Consider the following 18,711-nt stretch of genomic DNA (forward strand, 5'->3'; position numbering starts at 1 on the left):
GCCTCGGGTCAGTGCCTGTGTGGAGTTAGTATGTTCTCACCGTGTGTTTCCTCTGGGTGCTGTGGCTTCCTCCCACAGTCCAAAGATGCACAAGTTGATTGGCCATCCTAAATTGCCCCTTGGTGTCAGGGGGGTTAGCAGGGTAAATATATGGGGTTCCAGAGATAGGGCCTGGGCAGTATTGTAGTTGGTGCAGACTTGATGGGCCAAACGGCCTCCTTCTGCACTGTTGGGATTCTACGAATATACATTCTATAAAGCCAGGAGATTTTTTCATTTAATGGACATTGCACACTATTCTAACGTGTGAGGCATTAAGGCTTGTTAAGTAAGCACAAGTTCAATTCTCATTTAACTGGGCAGATGAGTGTTCTGGAATTTCCTGGGGATATCCAGCCTCTCCTTGTAAATCAAACCATCAAGCCCCGGTAGCATTCGTGGGACATGGGCATGGCTGGCTGGCCAGCATTTATCGCCCATCCCTAGTTGCTCTTGAGGTGATGGTGGTGAGCTACCTTCTTGAAATGCTGCAGTCCACATGTTGTGGGTTTTAAGTTTTTTAATGTTTATGTATTATTGTCACAAGTAGGCTTACATCAACACTGCAATGAAGTTACTGTGAAAATCTCCTAGCCGCCACCTTCTGGCAGCATTTCGGGTATACTGAGGGACAATTTAGCACGGCCAATGCACCTCTAACCAGTAAGTTTTTGGACTGTGTGAGGAAACCAGATCATCCGGAGGAAATCCACGCAGACACAGAGAGAACATGCAAACTCCATACAGACAGTGACCCAAGCCAAGGATTGAACCCAGGTCTCTGGTGCTGTGAGACAGCAATGCTAACCACTGTGCCACCCCACAATTTGGGGTTTTTGACCCAGCAACTGTGAAGGAATGGAGATATATTTCCAAATCAGGATGGTGAGTGGCCTGAAGGGGAACTTACAAGCAGACATGGCTTGATAGCAAGAGCGTCCCACAGTAAGAAAAGCTGTTCGACCTAACAGCTCCTACTTTTAATGCAGGTTCTATAATGAATGTTGGCTGTTGTTATTTGATAACAAATCTAAAGAAATACTTAAAGATACAACTCAGTAAAAACATTATTTATAAGCTATATGATCTTGCCTGACAACCTCAATTTTTTTTAAAATAATCTGTGTATTATTTTTGATCTTACTTTGAGTTTGCCTTCAGTTGCCAAGGCCTCAGACTCCAGAATTCACCCTTACACCCTTCTACCACCTCGCTTTCTTCCTTTAATTCACCTCTTAAAACTTATCTGTTGGTCAGTTGACCTAGTATCTCTTTACGCGGCTCAGTGTTACACTTTATAATGCTCCATGAAGTATCTTGGAATGTTTCACTGCATTAGGAGTGCTATCTAAATATATTGTGCACCAGAATCATTGCAGCTATTATACAGTTCAAATGTTTAAACGCTGTAACATTCATAAAAGTTGCAGGAGACATGAGAGTCTTGGGTCCCAGTCTGTGCTTTCCTGTGCTATATAACCTACAACAAGATTTTATGAGAACACATATTTTCTTCCCAGCAGTTCTTCTATAGCTTTCATCTCATGAAAATTGTAAACAGCCCACACACTGAGAAGGTAATATACTGCTGTAATAAAATTTTACTTCGGATTGCTGCTCAACTCAGCACCGATACTGAATGTGGTGGTTCATGTTCATTTCCATATTACAGCCTAAAGGGTCTGTAAAATGAGTATAGGCAGTCTAAATGACCACACATAACTTGATATAGGAGACATATCCTTGTGGATTTATGTAATTTAGAACATGCAGGTAAGACTTTATATATCTAAGAGACTGCAGATAGCAATGGAATGCTCATAAGTCTGACTTTTGTGAGCTTTGCTGGATAATTCTTTGAAATCTCCAATTATTCCAAAAATCCCCTCAATATGAATACAGTTAGGTAACAATTTTTATTTTAAAAAGTAATAAGTCTGTCACCTATTGAAAACAAGGGAGCCTAGAATAGAACTGGTCTCTGTAGTAATGTGAAAAATGTGTTCTTTATCGCAGGAATACAAGATAAAATACATAAATACAAGGGCAAGTGAACACATTACTGAGGATATATGGTGCAAGAGCTCGCATACAGGAACAGTGTGAATTACAAAAGCTTAAAACAGAATCATTGAAACCCTACAATGCAGAAGGAAGCCAGTTGGCCTATCAAGTCTGCACTGACAACTATTCCATCCAGGTCCTATCCCCATAATCTCACATATTTGCCCCTCACTAATCCCTCTGGCATCCCAGGACATGAAGGGGCAATTTATCATAACCATTCAACCTAACCTGCACATCTTTGGAGTGTGGGAGGAAACTCATGCAGACACAGGGAGAACATGCAAACTCCACACAGTGACCCAAGCAGGGAATCAAACCCAGGTTCCTGGCAGCAGCGCTAACCACTGTGCCATCATGTTGGTAAAAAGGATTAGAGGACTTAAAACATCAGGGCTGAGGGGAGATTAAATTGAGATGTAGAAAATTGCGAGAGGCCTGGATATCATGAACGAGAGGGTCCACTTACTTTAGCAGAAAGGTCAGTGACCAGGGGGCATAGAATTAAAGTGATTGCTAGGAAGGTGAGGTCAGAGGAGGTAAAATGTTTTTACCCAGATGGTTGTGGGGGCCTAGAATTCGCTGCTTAAAAGGGTAGGAGAGGCAGAAACCCTCAATTCATCTACAAGGTGTCTGGATGTAAGTGCTGGGCTACAGATCAAATGCTGGAACGTGAGATTAGGCTGGGTGGCTCGTTTTTCAGCCAATGCATACACAATGGACCAAGTGGCCTCCTTCTGTGCCATAAGCTTTCTATCGTTCTACGATCATTACTGTGAGGCAACATACAATGGTGCCAGATCCCAAGACGCCATCCCTAGTGCTTCCATCTTCCTGAATTATTGATCTGAGCCCAGGTAGACTAGGGCAATAATAGCCAGAATTCTTTGAGAGTGTGGAGGCCCCTCCTCCCTGGCTGGAAAGTGAAAGGCAAGCCCTTCTTGGCTTGACTTAGAAACCCAACCTGATTCAAGACCAGCAGCCTGTTAACTGGCTCAGGTTTTGCCTCCATCTCAGAGGAACTCTCTGAGAGCTGGCCATTGGGAGTTGCTGTACCCGCAGCCAGTTTTCAATCAGGATGGCTGGAGTTGGACACTGAGGCGCGAGTGGCAACTTCCCCAAGGTTGGTTTTACAGGTCTAGGCAAAGGGCTTAAGGGTGAGGGGCCCCTATCAGATGGGGAGAGGAAGTGGTGTGGTGAACACCATGTTGGGGGTGGGAGTGTTATGATCTATCTGGTACAGGGTGCCCACACAGGAATATATCCCTTACCACCATGCAGCCTGAACACTAGCACTCAATTTGTCTGACCGCCTCGCCACGTGCCATGGCTGCTCACCACTGCTAAAGTATCAGCAGTGGCATGAGGAGGCCCTTATGTGGCTATTAGTTGGCTGAAGGATGGGCAGGGCTGACCTACGCCTCCACTGCCACATGCTAAGGAGCTGGACAAATCATCAAAATACTAAATTTCAATCATTATCTAGTGGTTTTCAACTCACTCTTGGGAAGCAAACTTATTAAGATGTGGATTGCTGGTGTGATAGATCCCACTTACAAATAACAAATGACAATGTAAATGACATAATGGGTGGCAGCAGTCGTTCAAAAGCTTCAGCATAAATAAGGAAAGGAACGGAAGGAAAGTGGACACAAATTTTAAAAAGATTAGCACAAGCATTCAGCTAACAACAAACGGCTACATTTCACTCAGTGTCTGATATCATCTGACCAGGTCAATGAGGGTATTTCCTTGAAATCAATAGCACAATAATCTCTCCCTCAATGTCAGCAAAACAAAGGAGATTGTCATTGACTTCAGGAAACGTAGAGATGAACATTTCCCTGTCTACATCAACGGGGATGAAGTAGAAAGGGTTGAAAGCTTCAAGTTTCTAGGTATCCAGATCACCAATAACCTGTCCTGGTACCCCCATGCCAACACTATAGTTAAGAAAGCCCACCAATGCCTTTACTTTCTCAGAAGACTAAGGAAATTTGGCATGTCAGCTACCACTCTCACCAACTTTTACAGATGCACCATACAAAGCATTCTTTCTGGTTGTATCACAGCTTGGTATGGCTCCTGCTCTGCCCAAAACCATGAGAAATTACAAAAGGTCATGAATGAAGCTCAATCCATCACGTAAACCAGCCTCCTATCCATTGACTCTGTCTACACTTCCTGCTGCCTCAGGAAAACAGCCAGCATAATTAAGGACCCTATGCACCCCGGACATATTCTCTTCCAGCTTCCTCCATTGGGAAAAAGATACAAAAGTCTGAGATCACGTACCAAGTGACTCAATAACAGCTTCTTCCCTGCTGCCATCAGACTTTTGAATGGACCTACCTTGCACTAAGTTGATCTTTCTCTGCACCCTAGCTATGACTGCAACACTACATTCTACACTCTCTCCTTCTCTGTGAACAGTATGCTTTGTCTGTGTAACGCGCAAGAAACAATTCTTTTCACTGTATACTAATGCATGTGACAAGAATAAATCAAATCACATAAGAAATATAGGATTTAATGTAAGCACATACAACATAATGAAGTTTTGCTTCTCCCATCTGTTCTATTGAATAGACATTTGTAAATACATCTCTAATCATGATTCTATAATAATCTGACAAAATGAGGAATCTAAAAGTACTCACTTTAGGATGCTTGTGGGCTTATCCTTAACACCAAATGCTCTTGAGTTCAGGAAATGGATCGGGTGGCAATCTTGAAACAGTTCCTAAAATTAAGAAGTATGTTAATGAACCAAGGTTTTCAATCATATTGAGAAGCATTCAGATATTAATACTGCACTTGTATCCAAAAAACACTATTTAAAACTGCACAGAGACTACAAGCTTTTTTCTAAACACAGCTAGCTACACGTATGATGAGCATGATCGTGCTAATTACCTATATTAAATGTCTGTAACTCATGGGATCATGTTACATTAACACACAATACAATGTCGAAATGTCATAAAGCAGCAGAGTGTTCTATAAGGCATAGGAAACTTGTTTTAAGGTGAATAAAGGACTTTGCAATAGCTCCATCACAGTTACGGCAGTGAAAAATTTGGAAGCTGTTTAGAGAAGGTTCACTTAACTCACTCCCGAGATAGGGGGCTTACTTTATTAAGAAAGGTTGAACAGATTAGGTCCATGTACCTCGAAGTTTTAGGACAACTAGAGGTGATTTTATTGAAACCTATAAGACCCTAAGGGGATTTGATGTGGTGGATAAGGGAAGATTTTTCCACTTGTGGGAGAGACTAAATAAGAGATCTACTGTTCAAGACAGAGTTGAGGAGACATTTCTTCTCTCAAGGGGTTGTTAGTGTTTGGAATTCTCTTCCCCAGTGGAGCTGGGTCATTGAATTTGTTCAAGGTAGAATTAGACAGATTTTTGATGGACGAAGGAAGAATCATGGGGAAAAGATAACAAAGTGGAGTTGAGACTGTAGTATAAGCGTCTGGAGGTATAATTTGAGACTCAGTACTGAATTGCCACTAGCCACACAGTGATGCAAGAGGCAACATGACCCACATGCAGGCACAGTTGAATATTGGACAGAACCACATGTACCAGCAAGCATGGAGACAGCTCCTAGGTTGTACTCTTCACTGCACATTTGTAAATAGTTCTAAGAGTCAGTAAAGAATTATAGTTAACCCATGTATGATGACGACTCCTTCTACAGATCTACTGTGCAGTAACCAACACCCTCCAACCAGGTTCACAACCAGATTAGCCATGATTTTATTGAATGATGGGGAAGGCCCAAAGGGCTAAATGACCTACTCCGGCTCCTAAGTCCTCTGTTTCTAACAGGGAAGGTCAGGCAGTTTAGATGAGTGGTGTTTTCAATGTGAAAAGCTCTGAAAGTCTCTCCAGCTTCTCTCGCACCTTCCTGCGACCCTCCCTCCCAACTCCCTCCAGCCCCCTTGTCCTCTCCATGTTCATCTCATCACTGAGATCCATATTCTGTTCAATTAACCCCATGCTCATAGAATTCCTGACCATCCAACTTCCTTCCTTGGCTCCTACACTAGCTGTCTTCTTTTAATGGTGTATTTTGTTAAGCACTGTCCAGCTCCTAACACTCCTCAAAATAAACACCTTGGTCCCTCTAGACTCAGTCATTTCACCACCATCAAATTTCCCTTTCCTTTATTGCTGGCTACAATTTCTCTGGTAACCCTGTTTCAATTCTTCCATCCACCCCATGCATGTCACTAACATAGTAAAGCTGTAGGTTCCTTATCGGTTAAGTATGTCCAAGCTGTAAGTGATTTCAAAAGTCACACTTCTTACTGCCAAACTTGCATTTCTAGTTGGATTGAGAACATATTGATCAAGGAAGTTCCACTGTACACATTTCAGAGACTCCTCCCCTTTACTTTAACATTATCTAAATTAATGACTGACATCCTACCAGCCCAGAATTTTAGTGCGATTGGATGAAATCCCCTGCTGCATTTCTATTGATGGCTGAACAAGCCATTTCTGGAAAGGCAAAGCTTGCCACAGGTGCTTCACCTTGGCCAGTGCTGCGGGATGAGAAGTGTGAAGTTATTCACTTTGGTCATAAGAATAGAAAAGCATATTTTTTTTTAAAGGATGTGAAACTGGTCAATGTTGATGTTCAGAGGGATGTGGGTGTACATGTACCAGGAATACAAAATCTAACATGCAGGTACAGTAAGCAATTTGGAAAGCAAATGGATTTTGGCCTTTATTGCAAGGGGATTGGAGTACAAAAATGCGGAAACTTTGCTACAATTGTGTGGGGTTTTGGTGAGGCCTCACCTGAAATACTGCGTGCAATTTTGGTGGCCACATTTAAGGAAGGATAGATTTGCATTGGAATCAGTAGAGCAAATGGTCATTGAGTCCCTACAGTGCAGAAGCAGGTCGCTCAGCCCATCGAGTCTTCACCAACTCTATGCCAGGTACCCCTACCCCCAGTCACCAATCCCCTTAACCTACACATCTCGGGACATTAAGGGGCATTTTAACATGCTCGCTCCACCCAATCCACGGTCAATGGATTGGACTCTGGGCGGAGAAGATTAATCTAGGATTAAAAGCTGAGCAAACTGGGTCTATGTTCTCTGGAGTTCAGAAGAATTAGAGGTAATCTCATTGAAACATACAAGATTCTGGAGGGGCTTGATAAGGTAGACACTGAGAGGTTGTTTCCCTGGCTGGGGAATCAAGAACAAAGGGGCATAATTTCAAGATAAGATCATTTAGGACTAGGATTTGGAGAAACTTTGGAATTTTAGGTGAATCTTTGGAATTCTCTATCCGGCAGGGTTGTGGATATGCCACCATTGAACACACTTAAGGTCGAGCCAGGGAATTAAGAGATATGGGGAGCAGGTGGGAGAATGGAACTGAGTTCCAAGATCAGCCATGATCATACTGAATGACCGAGCAGAGTCAATGGGCTGAAGAGTCTTCTCCTGCTCCTATTTCTTATGTTCTTACTGTGACAAACTTCCATTTGATTGGAAATAAAGTGATGCAAGGTGTTCAAATGTCACAATAAGAGTCTCAGTTATCTGTGTCAACTTGTCATTGGCAAGTTGTCTATACTCAGGGTGGTCATCTGTACTTTTACCATGCTAATACAAGGTACTGATCCAATGTCAGCACCTAGTTTCTTGGTGAGCAGCAATGTTGATGTTGAAATTATACAGCTCACCTTCGATTGATACTGTCCAACATGCATTGTTTGTTGACTGCAAAGCTGTACGTACGCCAGAGTACAGATTTGCAGATTCCAAACCACAGATCCGTCACCTTGTGTTTCATGGCTACCCTCTGCTACCTGCTTGTCAGAATGAATGGACTGAATTCAGAGAAAGGGCAGAGTCCCTATAGCTGGAGACCACTCAGTTACAGAACTTGCTGGAAGCTGCTTGCTTAAAGGGATCAGCAGCCACCTAAATGACTCAGTTCCAGTGTCTTTGACTCTCTTCAGTTGGTCCCACAAAGTAGTGGGTACTATTTGACCCACAGCTGGACCCTGGGGGATGGATATCAGTGCAGGTCTGCACACTGGTGAGTCGTTATATCACATCTCTGGCCTGGGGTCGGGGGGGTGCAATGTTCCTCCCGGATCTCTTGCAATTTAGCTTTGGGTCGTAGGGTGTCTAAGTTGCAGTGATGTGTGCTGATTATGCAGACACAGTGTGCTGGCAGGGTAGACTTGCACATTTGGCTTCCTCTGTGCTATAAATTAGCCAGTGGCAGTGAATCATGCAACTTCACTTGATGCCTAACATCACCCAGTCAGATGGAATTTAATCCTGAAAAGTGTGAGGTGAAACACTTGGGAAGGAGTTATTTGACAAGGAAATATTTAACGGATAGCATGACACTAGAAAGGTCTGTGGACCAAAGTGACCTTGGTGTGTTTGTCCACAGATCTCTGAAAGCAGAAGGGAATGTTAGTAAGATGGTGAAAAAGGCAAATGGGACACTTGCCTTTATCAATTTATGATGTGGAGATGCCGGCATTGGACTGGGGTAGTTATCAATTTAGGCATAGATTACAAAAGCAGGAAAGCCATGTTGGAGTTGTATAGAACTTTGGTGACGGCACAGCTAGAGTACTGTGTGCAGTTCTGGTCACCACATTACATGAAGAATATAATTGCATTGGAAAGGGTGCAGAGGAGATTCACCAGGATGTTGCCTGGTTTGGAACTTATAAGTTATGAAGAAAGCTTGGATAGGGTTGGGTTGTTTTTGTTGGAGCAAAGAATAATGAGGAATGACCTGATCGAGGTGTACAAGATTATGAGGGACACAGATAGTGTGGATAAAGAGCAGCTGTTCCCTTTAGGTGAAGAGTCAGCCGTGACATAAGTTCAAGTGAGGGGCAGAAGATTTAGGGGAATGTGAGGAAAAACATTTTTACCCAAAGAGTGGTGACAGTTTGGAATGTGCTCCCTGGAAAGGTGGTAGAGACAAGCTATCTCATATCCTTTAAAAGAATCTGGATGAGCACTTGTCATGTCATAACATTTAAGTCTATGGGCCAGGTGCTGGTAAATGGGATTAGGTGAGAGATCAGATGTTTCAGGTGTGTCAGTGCAGACTCGATGGGCCAAAGGGCCTCCTGCACTATATGATTCTATGACTATTTGGGTTACTAAAGTCCCCCAGCATCACCAGCCTATAGTTCTTGCATATCTCTGTGATTTCCCTGCAGATTTGTATCTCAACCTCCTTCAATACTTGGAGCCTAATAGAACGCAAAGTTGCTGCTATCAGAATGGTAATCAGGTGGGCAAGGGCAAGGTCAAGCAAGTCGATGCCTTTTTGTTTTAAGGCCCTACTAAGATGACAAATACTGGTGATGCAGTGACATTTTTATGTTTCACATCAATGCAGACCCTCGAACAGCAGTTAGAAAACTAATAGGAGAAAGGAGTTTTGATTAATTAAATGTACCATTTAATCAATTGTTAATTAAGAACTTTTCATGCCCCAAGTGGACCACCTAATGATTACAAGCATTAATAATTACACTAATTATTTCATGACTGATTCCAACAGACAGCTTTGATAAGCAGCAAATGAGTACAGTCAGAAAATGAATAATGCTTAGAAGGTTTGGCCCACATTCCAGGTAACAAATGCCCACACGACAAAGCAAAAAACGACTGCAAAATGCTAAAGACTGCGTAGGGGTTGGAAGAGGTTGCAACTAATGGGATGCAAATAATCAAGGAGGTTTCCCAACAGCCGGATATCATGGGAGGTTAATGAGAGTAATCAAGGAAGAGGTGGCTGGGGCTTGACTAACAGCAACATTGAGACTCATTAGATTGATTTATATTCTAGAACTTACAGAAAGGAAGACTTGCAGTTATTTCCTTCCTTCCTTTCTTTTATGAAAAGAGACTCTGTAGAGTGTCCCAGTTCCTATGCTGCAGACATTACTCTTATAGAGACAACAGACTGATTAACCAACCTCAGAGATATTCAGATTTCCCTATCACAGCTGCTCCACAGTTACAATGCGACTTTGAAGCACCACTGTGCAAGCGGTTATTGTAAAAGTTGCATTTGAAGCTTTGCCAGTTTTTTCCTAGATCTCTTTTTTTTGTGCAGTCCACCTTGAAGACTCTAGAGACAGAGAGGAACCTTTCTGGACTTGATCCTTAATCCTAAGATAGCAAATTGGTTCCTTTCTTTGTGATGTACAAGAATGAGAAATGACATTAATAAATGAAGAACTTTAACTTGTATAATGCCCTTCACTCCCTCAAGATATCTTGAGCAGCTATAAAGTCCCTTACAGCTAACTAATTACTCTTCAAGGTGTAGAACCTTTTGTTCTGTGGGCAATTCAAGATTTTCTTCATCTTCACCCAGAGAATGCTAAGGCTGTGAAATTTGCTATAAAAAGTAGTAGAGGCCAAAACATTGCATGATTTCAATAAGCAGTTAGATATAACACTTGAAGCGAAGTGGGTCAAAGGATATGGTGGGTAAAGTGGGATCAGGCTACTGAGTTGGATAATCAGTCATGATCATAATGAATGGTGCAGCAGGTGCAAAGGGCTGAATAGCCTCCTCCTGCTCCTATTTTCTATGTTTCCCCTTTTATATTTGCACAAATCTTGTTCGTTCCTGGTGTATAGGTCTTGAGCAGCCAGATTTCATAAGACCAATTATCAACAATACCACCATATATCTACTGGCTCTTCTTGTTAGTGACTGGTCCAACTGTTAATGCGTTTGTCTGACAGCAGTGAATCTTCCACAGTAATGTCATGACAAACATTATATATTAGCATACCCTGTCGTATACATTGGGCATCATGATGTTACTTGTTATTGATCTAATAATGCTGCACCCTCATGTGGTAGCTCACCATTTGGAGCCTGGAGCCTTTTGTGCTATACTTCAGGAGGTAAAGAGGCCTAACAGCAGCTTAAAAACATTTAGTTAAGTCAACATTGCTGGCAAGGTCTGCAAGAGAACACAAAGCCACATGGTTTACTGAAGAACATGCATGAGTCTTTTAGTATGAAGTCGGAGGAAGAGACCATTCTTGGCACATGGCAACATAGGCCCTCACGGAGAGAAATAAGAGCAACTAGAATCCAGCAGTTAATTGTACTTGAAGAACCTGCATTTATATAAAAGTTCTCATGACCCTAGGATATTCCAACACACTTCACAGTTAATGACGTACTTCTTAAGTGAGCCACTGCTCTGGTAGCAACCATTTTGCACAGAACGAGATAAATACAACGGCCAGAATTTCACATGGAGATGGTGATTTCGGCACCTCCAGCTTAAAGGTCAGGGATGATCCAGCCTCTTCAAGGCCAAGCAGCCCTGAACCAACTGAACAGCCATTGGGCCTCAAGATGGCTCAGCACCAGACCTCTGAAAGGGCGTTCCTCACCCAATGCCTCCCCTAACCTTGACCCCCGAAGTGGACTTGGGTTGGATTGAAATATTTTCCATTTTATCATCTCACCCAAACCAAGCCCACCTGTTGTGTGTGTGTGTGTGTGTGTGTGTGTGTGTGTGTGTGTGTGTGTGTGTGTGTGTGTGTGGTGGGGGGGGGGCAGATTTAAAATTTTCCTCACTTCATCTCTTATTGCTAGAAGTAATATTTATTAGCAATTATGCAAAGAAATACATAGTAAGTAGCAAATACAATGTAAAAAAATATTCAGGCCCAGCACTGGCTGAAGGAGGAAGAGAAATAGTCAAAAAACTGATTTTATATTTCCATCAAGGAGATGATGTGAGTAGCATCAATTCTTGTGTTAACTACCACTATTGGTTTGTAGCAAAAAGAATTTGGGTGTCCATCAATGTAAAACGCTTACTGTCATTCCAGAGAACAAAGCTGGGTCCTGATTATTGTGGAGGTCATGTAGATAGATAAAAGACTAGATAATGCAGACTATCACAAGCTGGTTCACCCTTTCTGTAACACCAGAATCAGAGGAACCAACCTAGGCTTGAATAGGGAGTAAGATAAAAACTAAGCTGGATAAAAATCTTTTCAGTGGACGAGTGATAAATTTATGGAGTTGACATTGTAGGGAGATGTCGGAAGAGGGCTGTACTGGCTTATTAAGATACAAATGAGATAGATCTCTTTCAGGAAACAAAAATTTGGGCTACAGTATTTAAGTATGGGATGTGACATATGCATAGCAGGTTTGGGAGGAACGGTGGCACTGTTGCCTCACAATACCAGGGACCTGAGTATGATTCCAGCCCTTTGGTGATTGTCTGTGGGAAGTTTGCAATGTTCTCCCTGTGTCTGTGTAGGTTTCCTCCAGGTGCTCTGGTTTTCTTCAAGTCCAAAGATGTGCAGGTTAGGTGGATTGGCCATGCTAAATTGTCCTTTAGTATCCAACGCTGCGTAGGTTGATTAGCCATGGTAAATATGTGGGGTAACGGGGATATGGCAGGGTGGGAGTGCCTGGATAAGATGCTCTTTAGGAGAATCAGTGCAGACCCAATGGGCTAAATGGCCCTTTTCTGCACTGTAGCGATTCTATTCTAACAGATGACTTTGGACCTATGGTTCTAAAGATTTCCAAACTTGTGTTTTCCTTACGTTATGTAGGGTCTAATTTAGACTTATTGATAGATATTTACTTCTCAACAAGTCCATGATTACTGTGTCATGTAACTACGAGGATAATACTAGTAAAACTAGGCAAACCTTGCGTCCTCTGGCAATTTCAATGTACCTGGAATGGTAGTTCTTAAGAGTAGCTGAGGCACCGATACTACAAATTAGAGAGATTATCATTCAAACAGGATGTTTGAATAACCTCACAAGAGGTTATTGCAGAAGGTCAGGGGACATGGAGTTGGGGGTAGGGTGTTAGCGTGGATAGAGGATTGGTTGTCAAATAGGAGGCAGAGAGTGGGGGTCAATGGGTGCTATTCGGATTGGCGGTTGGTGACTAGTGGGGTGCCCCAGGGGTCGGTGCTGGGGCCTCAGCTATTTACCATTTATATAGATGATCTGGAGGAGGGAACCGAGTGCAGGGTGTCGAAATTTGCTGATGACACCAAGATTGGGGGAAAGGCAAATTGTGCGGAGGGTGTGGAGAGTCTGCAGAAGGATCTAGATAGGCTGGGCGAATGGGCCAGGAAATGGCAAATGGAATTTAATGTTGGCAAGTGTGAGGTGGTCCACTTTGGTAGGAAGAATGGTAGGAAGGACTATTACTTACATGGCGAAAAACTGCAGCAGGCGACGGTGCAGAGGGACCTCGGGGTCCTTGTGCATGAGTTGCAAAAACCCAGCCTGCAGGTGCAGCAGGTGGTCAGGAAGGCGAATGGGATGCTGGCCTTCATAGCGAGGGGGATTGAATATAAAAGTAGGGAGGTCTTGCTGCAGCTGTATAGGGCATTGGTGAGGCCGCAGCTGGAGTACTGTGTGCAGTTTTGGGCGCCGCACCTGCGCAAGGATATTTTGGCCCTGGAGGGAGTGCAGAGGAGGTTTACTAGGCTGATACCGGAGTTGAGGGGATTGAGCTATGAGGAGAGGCTGAATAAACTAGGCTTGTACTCGTTAGAGTTTAGAAGAATGAGGGGAGATCTCATTGAGACGTATAAGATGATGAATGGGATGGATAGGATAGAGGTGGAGAGACTCTTCCCGCTCAAAAAAGACAGGAGGACTAGGGGGCACAGCCTCAAGATAAGGGGGAGGCGGTTTAGAACGGAGTTGAGGAGGAACTTCTTCACTCAAAGGGTGGTGAATCTCTGGAATTCTCTGCCCGTTGAAGTGGTGGAGGCTGCCTCGCTAAATATTTTTAAGAAGCGGGTTGATGGGTTCTTGATAAGAGAGGGGATTAAGGGTTATGGGGAGAGGGCGGGAAAGTGGAACTGAGCCACGACAGATCAGCCATGATCTTATTGAATGGCGGGGCAGGCTCGAAGGGCTAGATGGCCTACTCCTGCTCCTATTTCTTATGTTCTTATGTTATCAATGAAAATAGAGTTAGGCTCAGTTGTGTTGAATGTTTACACATGAATGAATGGTGAAATACCAGAGAGCATTCAGGGAAATGTATTTAGTGAGCTGTTAACACCCCTGTGGGAGGAGAAGTGGAGAGAAATTGGGGAATGGAAATGGATAGGACAGCAAGAATAAATTTTACTTTGTAATATTATCTAAAAGCATTTTATGAAGAGAATTTGAATGGTACCTGTTGTAGCAAGGTCAGTTGCTGGGCTATATACAGTGGACTGTACTCAGCCAACATAAAAACTCCTTTTTCATCAACTTTCTGGTAAGTTCCTGACAGTTCTGTTGCAAAGCTATTATAGCAGGGCTTTGGTAGTGTAGTTGCTATATTGTGATACTTCTCCTTCTGATGAGGGCTCGAAGGTTCAGTACGTTTACTAATCTTCCATTTAAAGCTCTATGTCAACAATAAGAAATTGAAGAAATTAATGTGCAGGAACTTCATGTAACATCAATAAGACACATCAATTAAATCAATTTTAAAGAAGAAGAATCTTCTTTTCAAAGATTCTTTAACCTCATATTCTTTTATTATACAAAATACATTGAAATGAAAACAGGAAGTAGATTCTGAACACACAGGGAATTGAAAATGAAGTGTGCTGATAATCAGGGTGCATCAAATCATCGGTTGAATACTTGCCAATTAACTGTATGAATTTAAAGTGTACATTATTCACATCCTCTACATGGTTGTAGAGAGTTAGAGGATGAGAGGGGGGACTTAGTGGTTGGGGATGGGGAAATGGCTGAAGCCTTGAATAACTTTTTTGTTTCGGTCTTCACGGAGGAGGACATGAATAATTTGCCGGGTGTTAGCGATGGAAAGATGGTAGGACACGAGGGTCTCAATGACATTATTGTTACTAGAGAGGCGGTGCTCAACAGACTGGAGGGACTGATTGTGGACAAGTCCCCAGGACCGGATGGAATGCTTCCAAGGGTTCTGAAAGAAATGGTGGAGGTGATAGTGGATGCCTTGGTGGTTATTTTCCAAACGTCACTGGATTCCGGGGAAGTGCCGGAAGATTGGAAAGCGGCTAATGTTACGCCGTTGTTTAAGAAGGGTGCCAGGCAAAAGGCAGGGAATTATAGGCCGGTTAGTTTAACGTCTGTTGTAGGTAAAATGTTAGAATCCGTCATCAAGGAGCAAATAGCGAGGCATCTTGAGGGGAATTGCTTGATAGAGCAGACGCAGCACGGTTTCGTTAAGGGGAAGTCATATCTGACAAATTTATTGGAGTTCTATGAGGACGTGTCTAGGGCGGTGGATAGAGGAGAGGCGGTGGATGTGGTCTTTCTTGATTTTCAGAAGGCGTTTGACAAGGTACCTCACAAGAGGTTATTGCAGAAGGTAAGGGGGCATGGAGTTGGGGGTAGGGTGTTAGCGTGGATAGAGGATTGGTTGTCAAATAGGAGGCAGAGAGTGGGGGTCAATGGGTGCTATTCGGATTGGCGGTTGGTGACTAGTGGGGTGCCCCAGGGGTCGGTGCTGGGGCCTCAGCTATTTACCATTTATATAGATGATCTGGAGGAGGGAGCCGAGTGTATGGTGTCGAAATTTGCTGATGACACCAAGATTGGTGGAATGGCAAATTGCGCGGAGGGTGTGGAGAGTCTGCAGAAGGATCTAGATAGGCTGGGCGAATGGGCCAGGAACTGGCAAATGGAATTTAATGTTGGCAAGTGCAAGGTGGTCCACTTTGGTAGGAATAATAGTAGGAAGGACTATTACTTACGTGGCGAAAAACTGCAGCAGGCGACGGTGCAGAGGGACCTCGGGGTCCTTGTGCATGTGTCGCAAAAACCCAGCCTGCAGGTGCAGCAGGTGGTCAGGAAGGCTAATGGGATGCTGGCCTTCATAGCAAGGGGGATTGAATATAAAAGTAGGGAGGTCTTGCTGCAGCTGTATAGGGCACTGGTGAGGCTGCAGCTGGAGTACTGTGTGCAGTTTTGGTCGCCGCACTTACGCAAGGTTATTTTGGCCTTGGAGGGAGTGCAGAGGAGGTTTACTAGGCTGATGCCGGAGTTGAGGGGGTTGAACTATGAGGAGAGGCTGAATAAACTAGGCTTGTACTCATTAGAGTTTAGAAGAATGAGGGGAGATCTCATTGAGACGTATAACATGATGAATGGGATGGATAGGATAGAGGTGGAGAGACTTTTCCCGCTCAGAAAGGACAGTAGGACTAGGGGGCACAGCCTCAAGATAAAGGGGGGGTGCAGTTTAGAACGGAGTTGAGGAGAAACTTCTTCACTCAAAGGGTGGTGAATCTCTGGAATTCTCTGCCCGTTGAAGTGGTGGAGGCTGCCTCGCTAAATATTTTTAAGACGCGGGTTGATGGGTTTTTGATAAGAGAGGGGATTAAGGGTTATGGGGAGAGGGCGGGAAAGTGGAACTGACCATGACAGATCAGCCATGATTTTATTGAATGGCGGGGCAGGCTCAAAGGGCTAGATGGCCTACTCCTGCTCCTATTTCTTATGTTCTTATGTTCTTATGAGTTGTTTTTCAAATGGGAGGCCTGTGAGCAGTGGTGTGTTTCAGGGATCAGTGCTGGGTCCACTGTTATTTGTCATTTATATTAATGATTTGGATGAGAATATAGGGGGCATGGTTAATAAGTTTGCAGATGACACTAAGATTGGTGGCACAGTGGACAGTGAAGAAAGTTATCTCCAACTGCAACGGGAACTTGATCAATTGAGCCAATGGGCTGACGAATGGCAGATGGAGTTTAATTTAGACAAATGTGAGGTGATGCATTTTGGTAGATTGAATCAGGGTAGAACTTACTCAGTTAATGGTAGGGCGGTGGGGAGAGTTACAGAACAAAGAGATCGAGGGTACATGTTCATTGCTCCTTGAAAATGGAGTCACAGATGGAAGGCATTCGGCATGCTTGGTTTCATCGGTCAGAACATTGAATACAGGAGTTGGAATGTCTTGTTGAAGTTGTACAAGACATTAGTAAGGCCACACTTGGAATATTGTGCGCAATTCTGGTTACCCTATTATAAAAAGAATATTATTAAACTAGGAAGAGTGCAGAAAAGATTTACTAAGATGCTACCGGGACTTGATGGATTGAGTTATAAGGAGAGGCTGGATAGACTGGGACTTTTTTCTCTGGAGTGTAGGAGGCTGAGGAGTGATCTTATAGAGGTCTATAAAATAATGAGGGACACAGATCAGCTAGATAGTCAATATCTTTTCCTAAAGGTAGGGGAGTCTAAAATGAGAGGGCATAAGTTTAATGTGAGAGGGGAGAGATACACAAATATCCAGAGGGGCAATGTTTTCATACAGAGGGTGGTGAGTGTCTGGAATAAGCTGCCAAAGGTAATAATAGAGGTGGGTATAATTTTGTCTTTTGAAAAGCATTTAATTACACGGGTGCAATGGGTATAGAGGGATGTGGGCCAAATGCAGGCAATTGGGATTAGCTTACTGGTTTTAAAAAAGAAAGGGCAGCATGTACAAGTTGGGCTGAAGGGCCTGTTTCCATGCTGTAGATGTCTATGACTCTATGACTGATTGTAGAAAACATTAAAGGTGGAAGTCAACAATCATTCAAACATGTTTTGTATGCTTACCCCTGACTTGGATCACACTTGGATGCCAAGAGAAGATCTGCTGTAGGCTGATAAGTTTTGAATGTTGTGAGGACATTTTTTAAAATCATTCATGGGGCATTTTTTAATTCATTCATGGGACATGGGCGTCACTGACTCATCCCTAGTTGCATTTGTCCAAAGGGCAGTTCAGAGTCAACCACATTGCTGTGGCTCTGGAATCACATGTGGGCCAGATCAAGTAAGGACGGCAGATTTCCTTCCCTAAAGGGAACCAGATGGGTTTTTCTGACAATCAACAGTGGTTTCGTGGTCATCAGTGGATTCTTAATTCCAGATTTTTTTTTTTACTGAATTCAAATTTGCCATGGCAGAATTTGAATTCGGGTCTGCTGATCATTAGCTGCGTTTCTAGATTAATAACTTAGCAATAATCTCGTTAGGTCATCATCTCCCCTTCATTGATACTCACATTTGGTGAGTATCAATTTTCTCACAACTAAGAAAAGGGATGTTTCATTTTGGCTGGGACAGGCGATTTGCAAAATACTTTTAAAATTTGGTTTAGTGCCACTCTGGAGCTGCACTCCATGTGATCCCAAGTCCATACACGCTATATAAATGCACTGTAGTATTAAGCCGACAGGATATCATACATCTTCATTTAATACAGATTTGGTCCCAGATCCATAGTTACTCCTTTATTTTTGGCATTTCTGTTTAACTTCATGGGGACACTGCGGGGCGCATATCTTTTTGAACCGATCATACTATCATTTTTAAAACTTAAATATATAGGCATTACCAATATTTATAGAAATGTTAGTAGAAATGTCCCTTTGTTAGGGCAGCATAGTGACGCAGTGGTTAGAACTGCTGCCTCACAGAACCAGGACCTGAGTTCAATTCCTGGCTTGGGTCACTGACTGTGCAGAGTCCCCCGTGTCTGCATGGGTTTCCTCCAATAGTCCAAAGACATGCTAGTTA

At 43.2% G+C, this 18,711-nt stretch overlaps 1 protein-coding gene across 1 annotated transcript in view; it reads right to left on the reverse strand.

The window, feature by feature from the left end:
- Nucleotides 1-18,711, reverse strand: part of kndc1 (kinase non-catalytic C-lobe domain containing 1) — a 177,200-nt gene that overhangs the window by 11,967 nt on the left and 146,522 nt on the right. The window contains exons 24-25 of the mRNA XM_080205589.1: nt 14,330-14,545; nt 4,764-4,846 (exon numbers count right to left, since the gene is read on the reverse strand). Of these exons, the coding sequence (XP_080061715.1) occupies nt 4,764-4,846; nt 14,330-14,545 (299 nt within the window). The remainder of the gene's footprint in view (nt 1-4,763; nt 4,847-14,329; nt 14,546-18,711) is intronic.

Source organism: Carcharhinus amblyrhynchos, chromosome 17 (genome assembly GCF_965287045.1).
Source record: "Carcharhinus amblyrhynchos chromosome 17, sCarAmb.v2.hapA, whole genome shotgun sequence".
Lineage (NCBI taxonomy): Eukaryota > Metazoa > Chordata > Chondrichthyes > Carcharhiniformes > Carcharhinidae > Carcharhinus > Carcharhinus amblyrhynchos.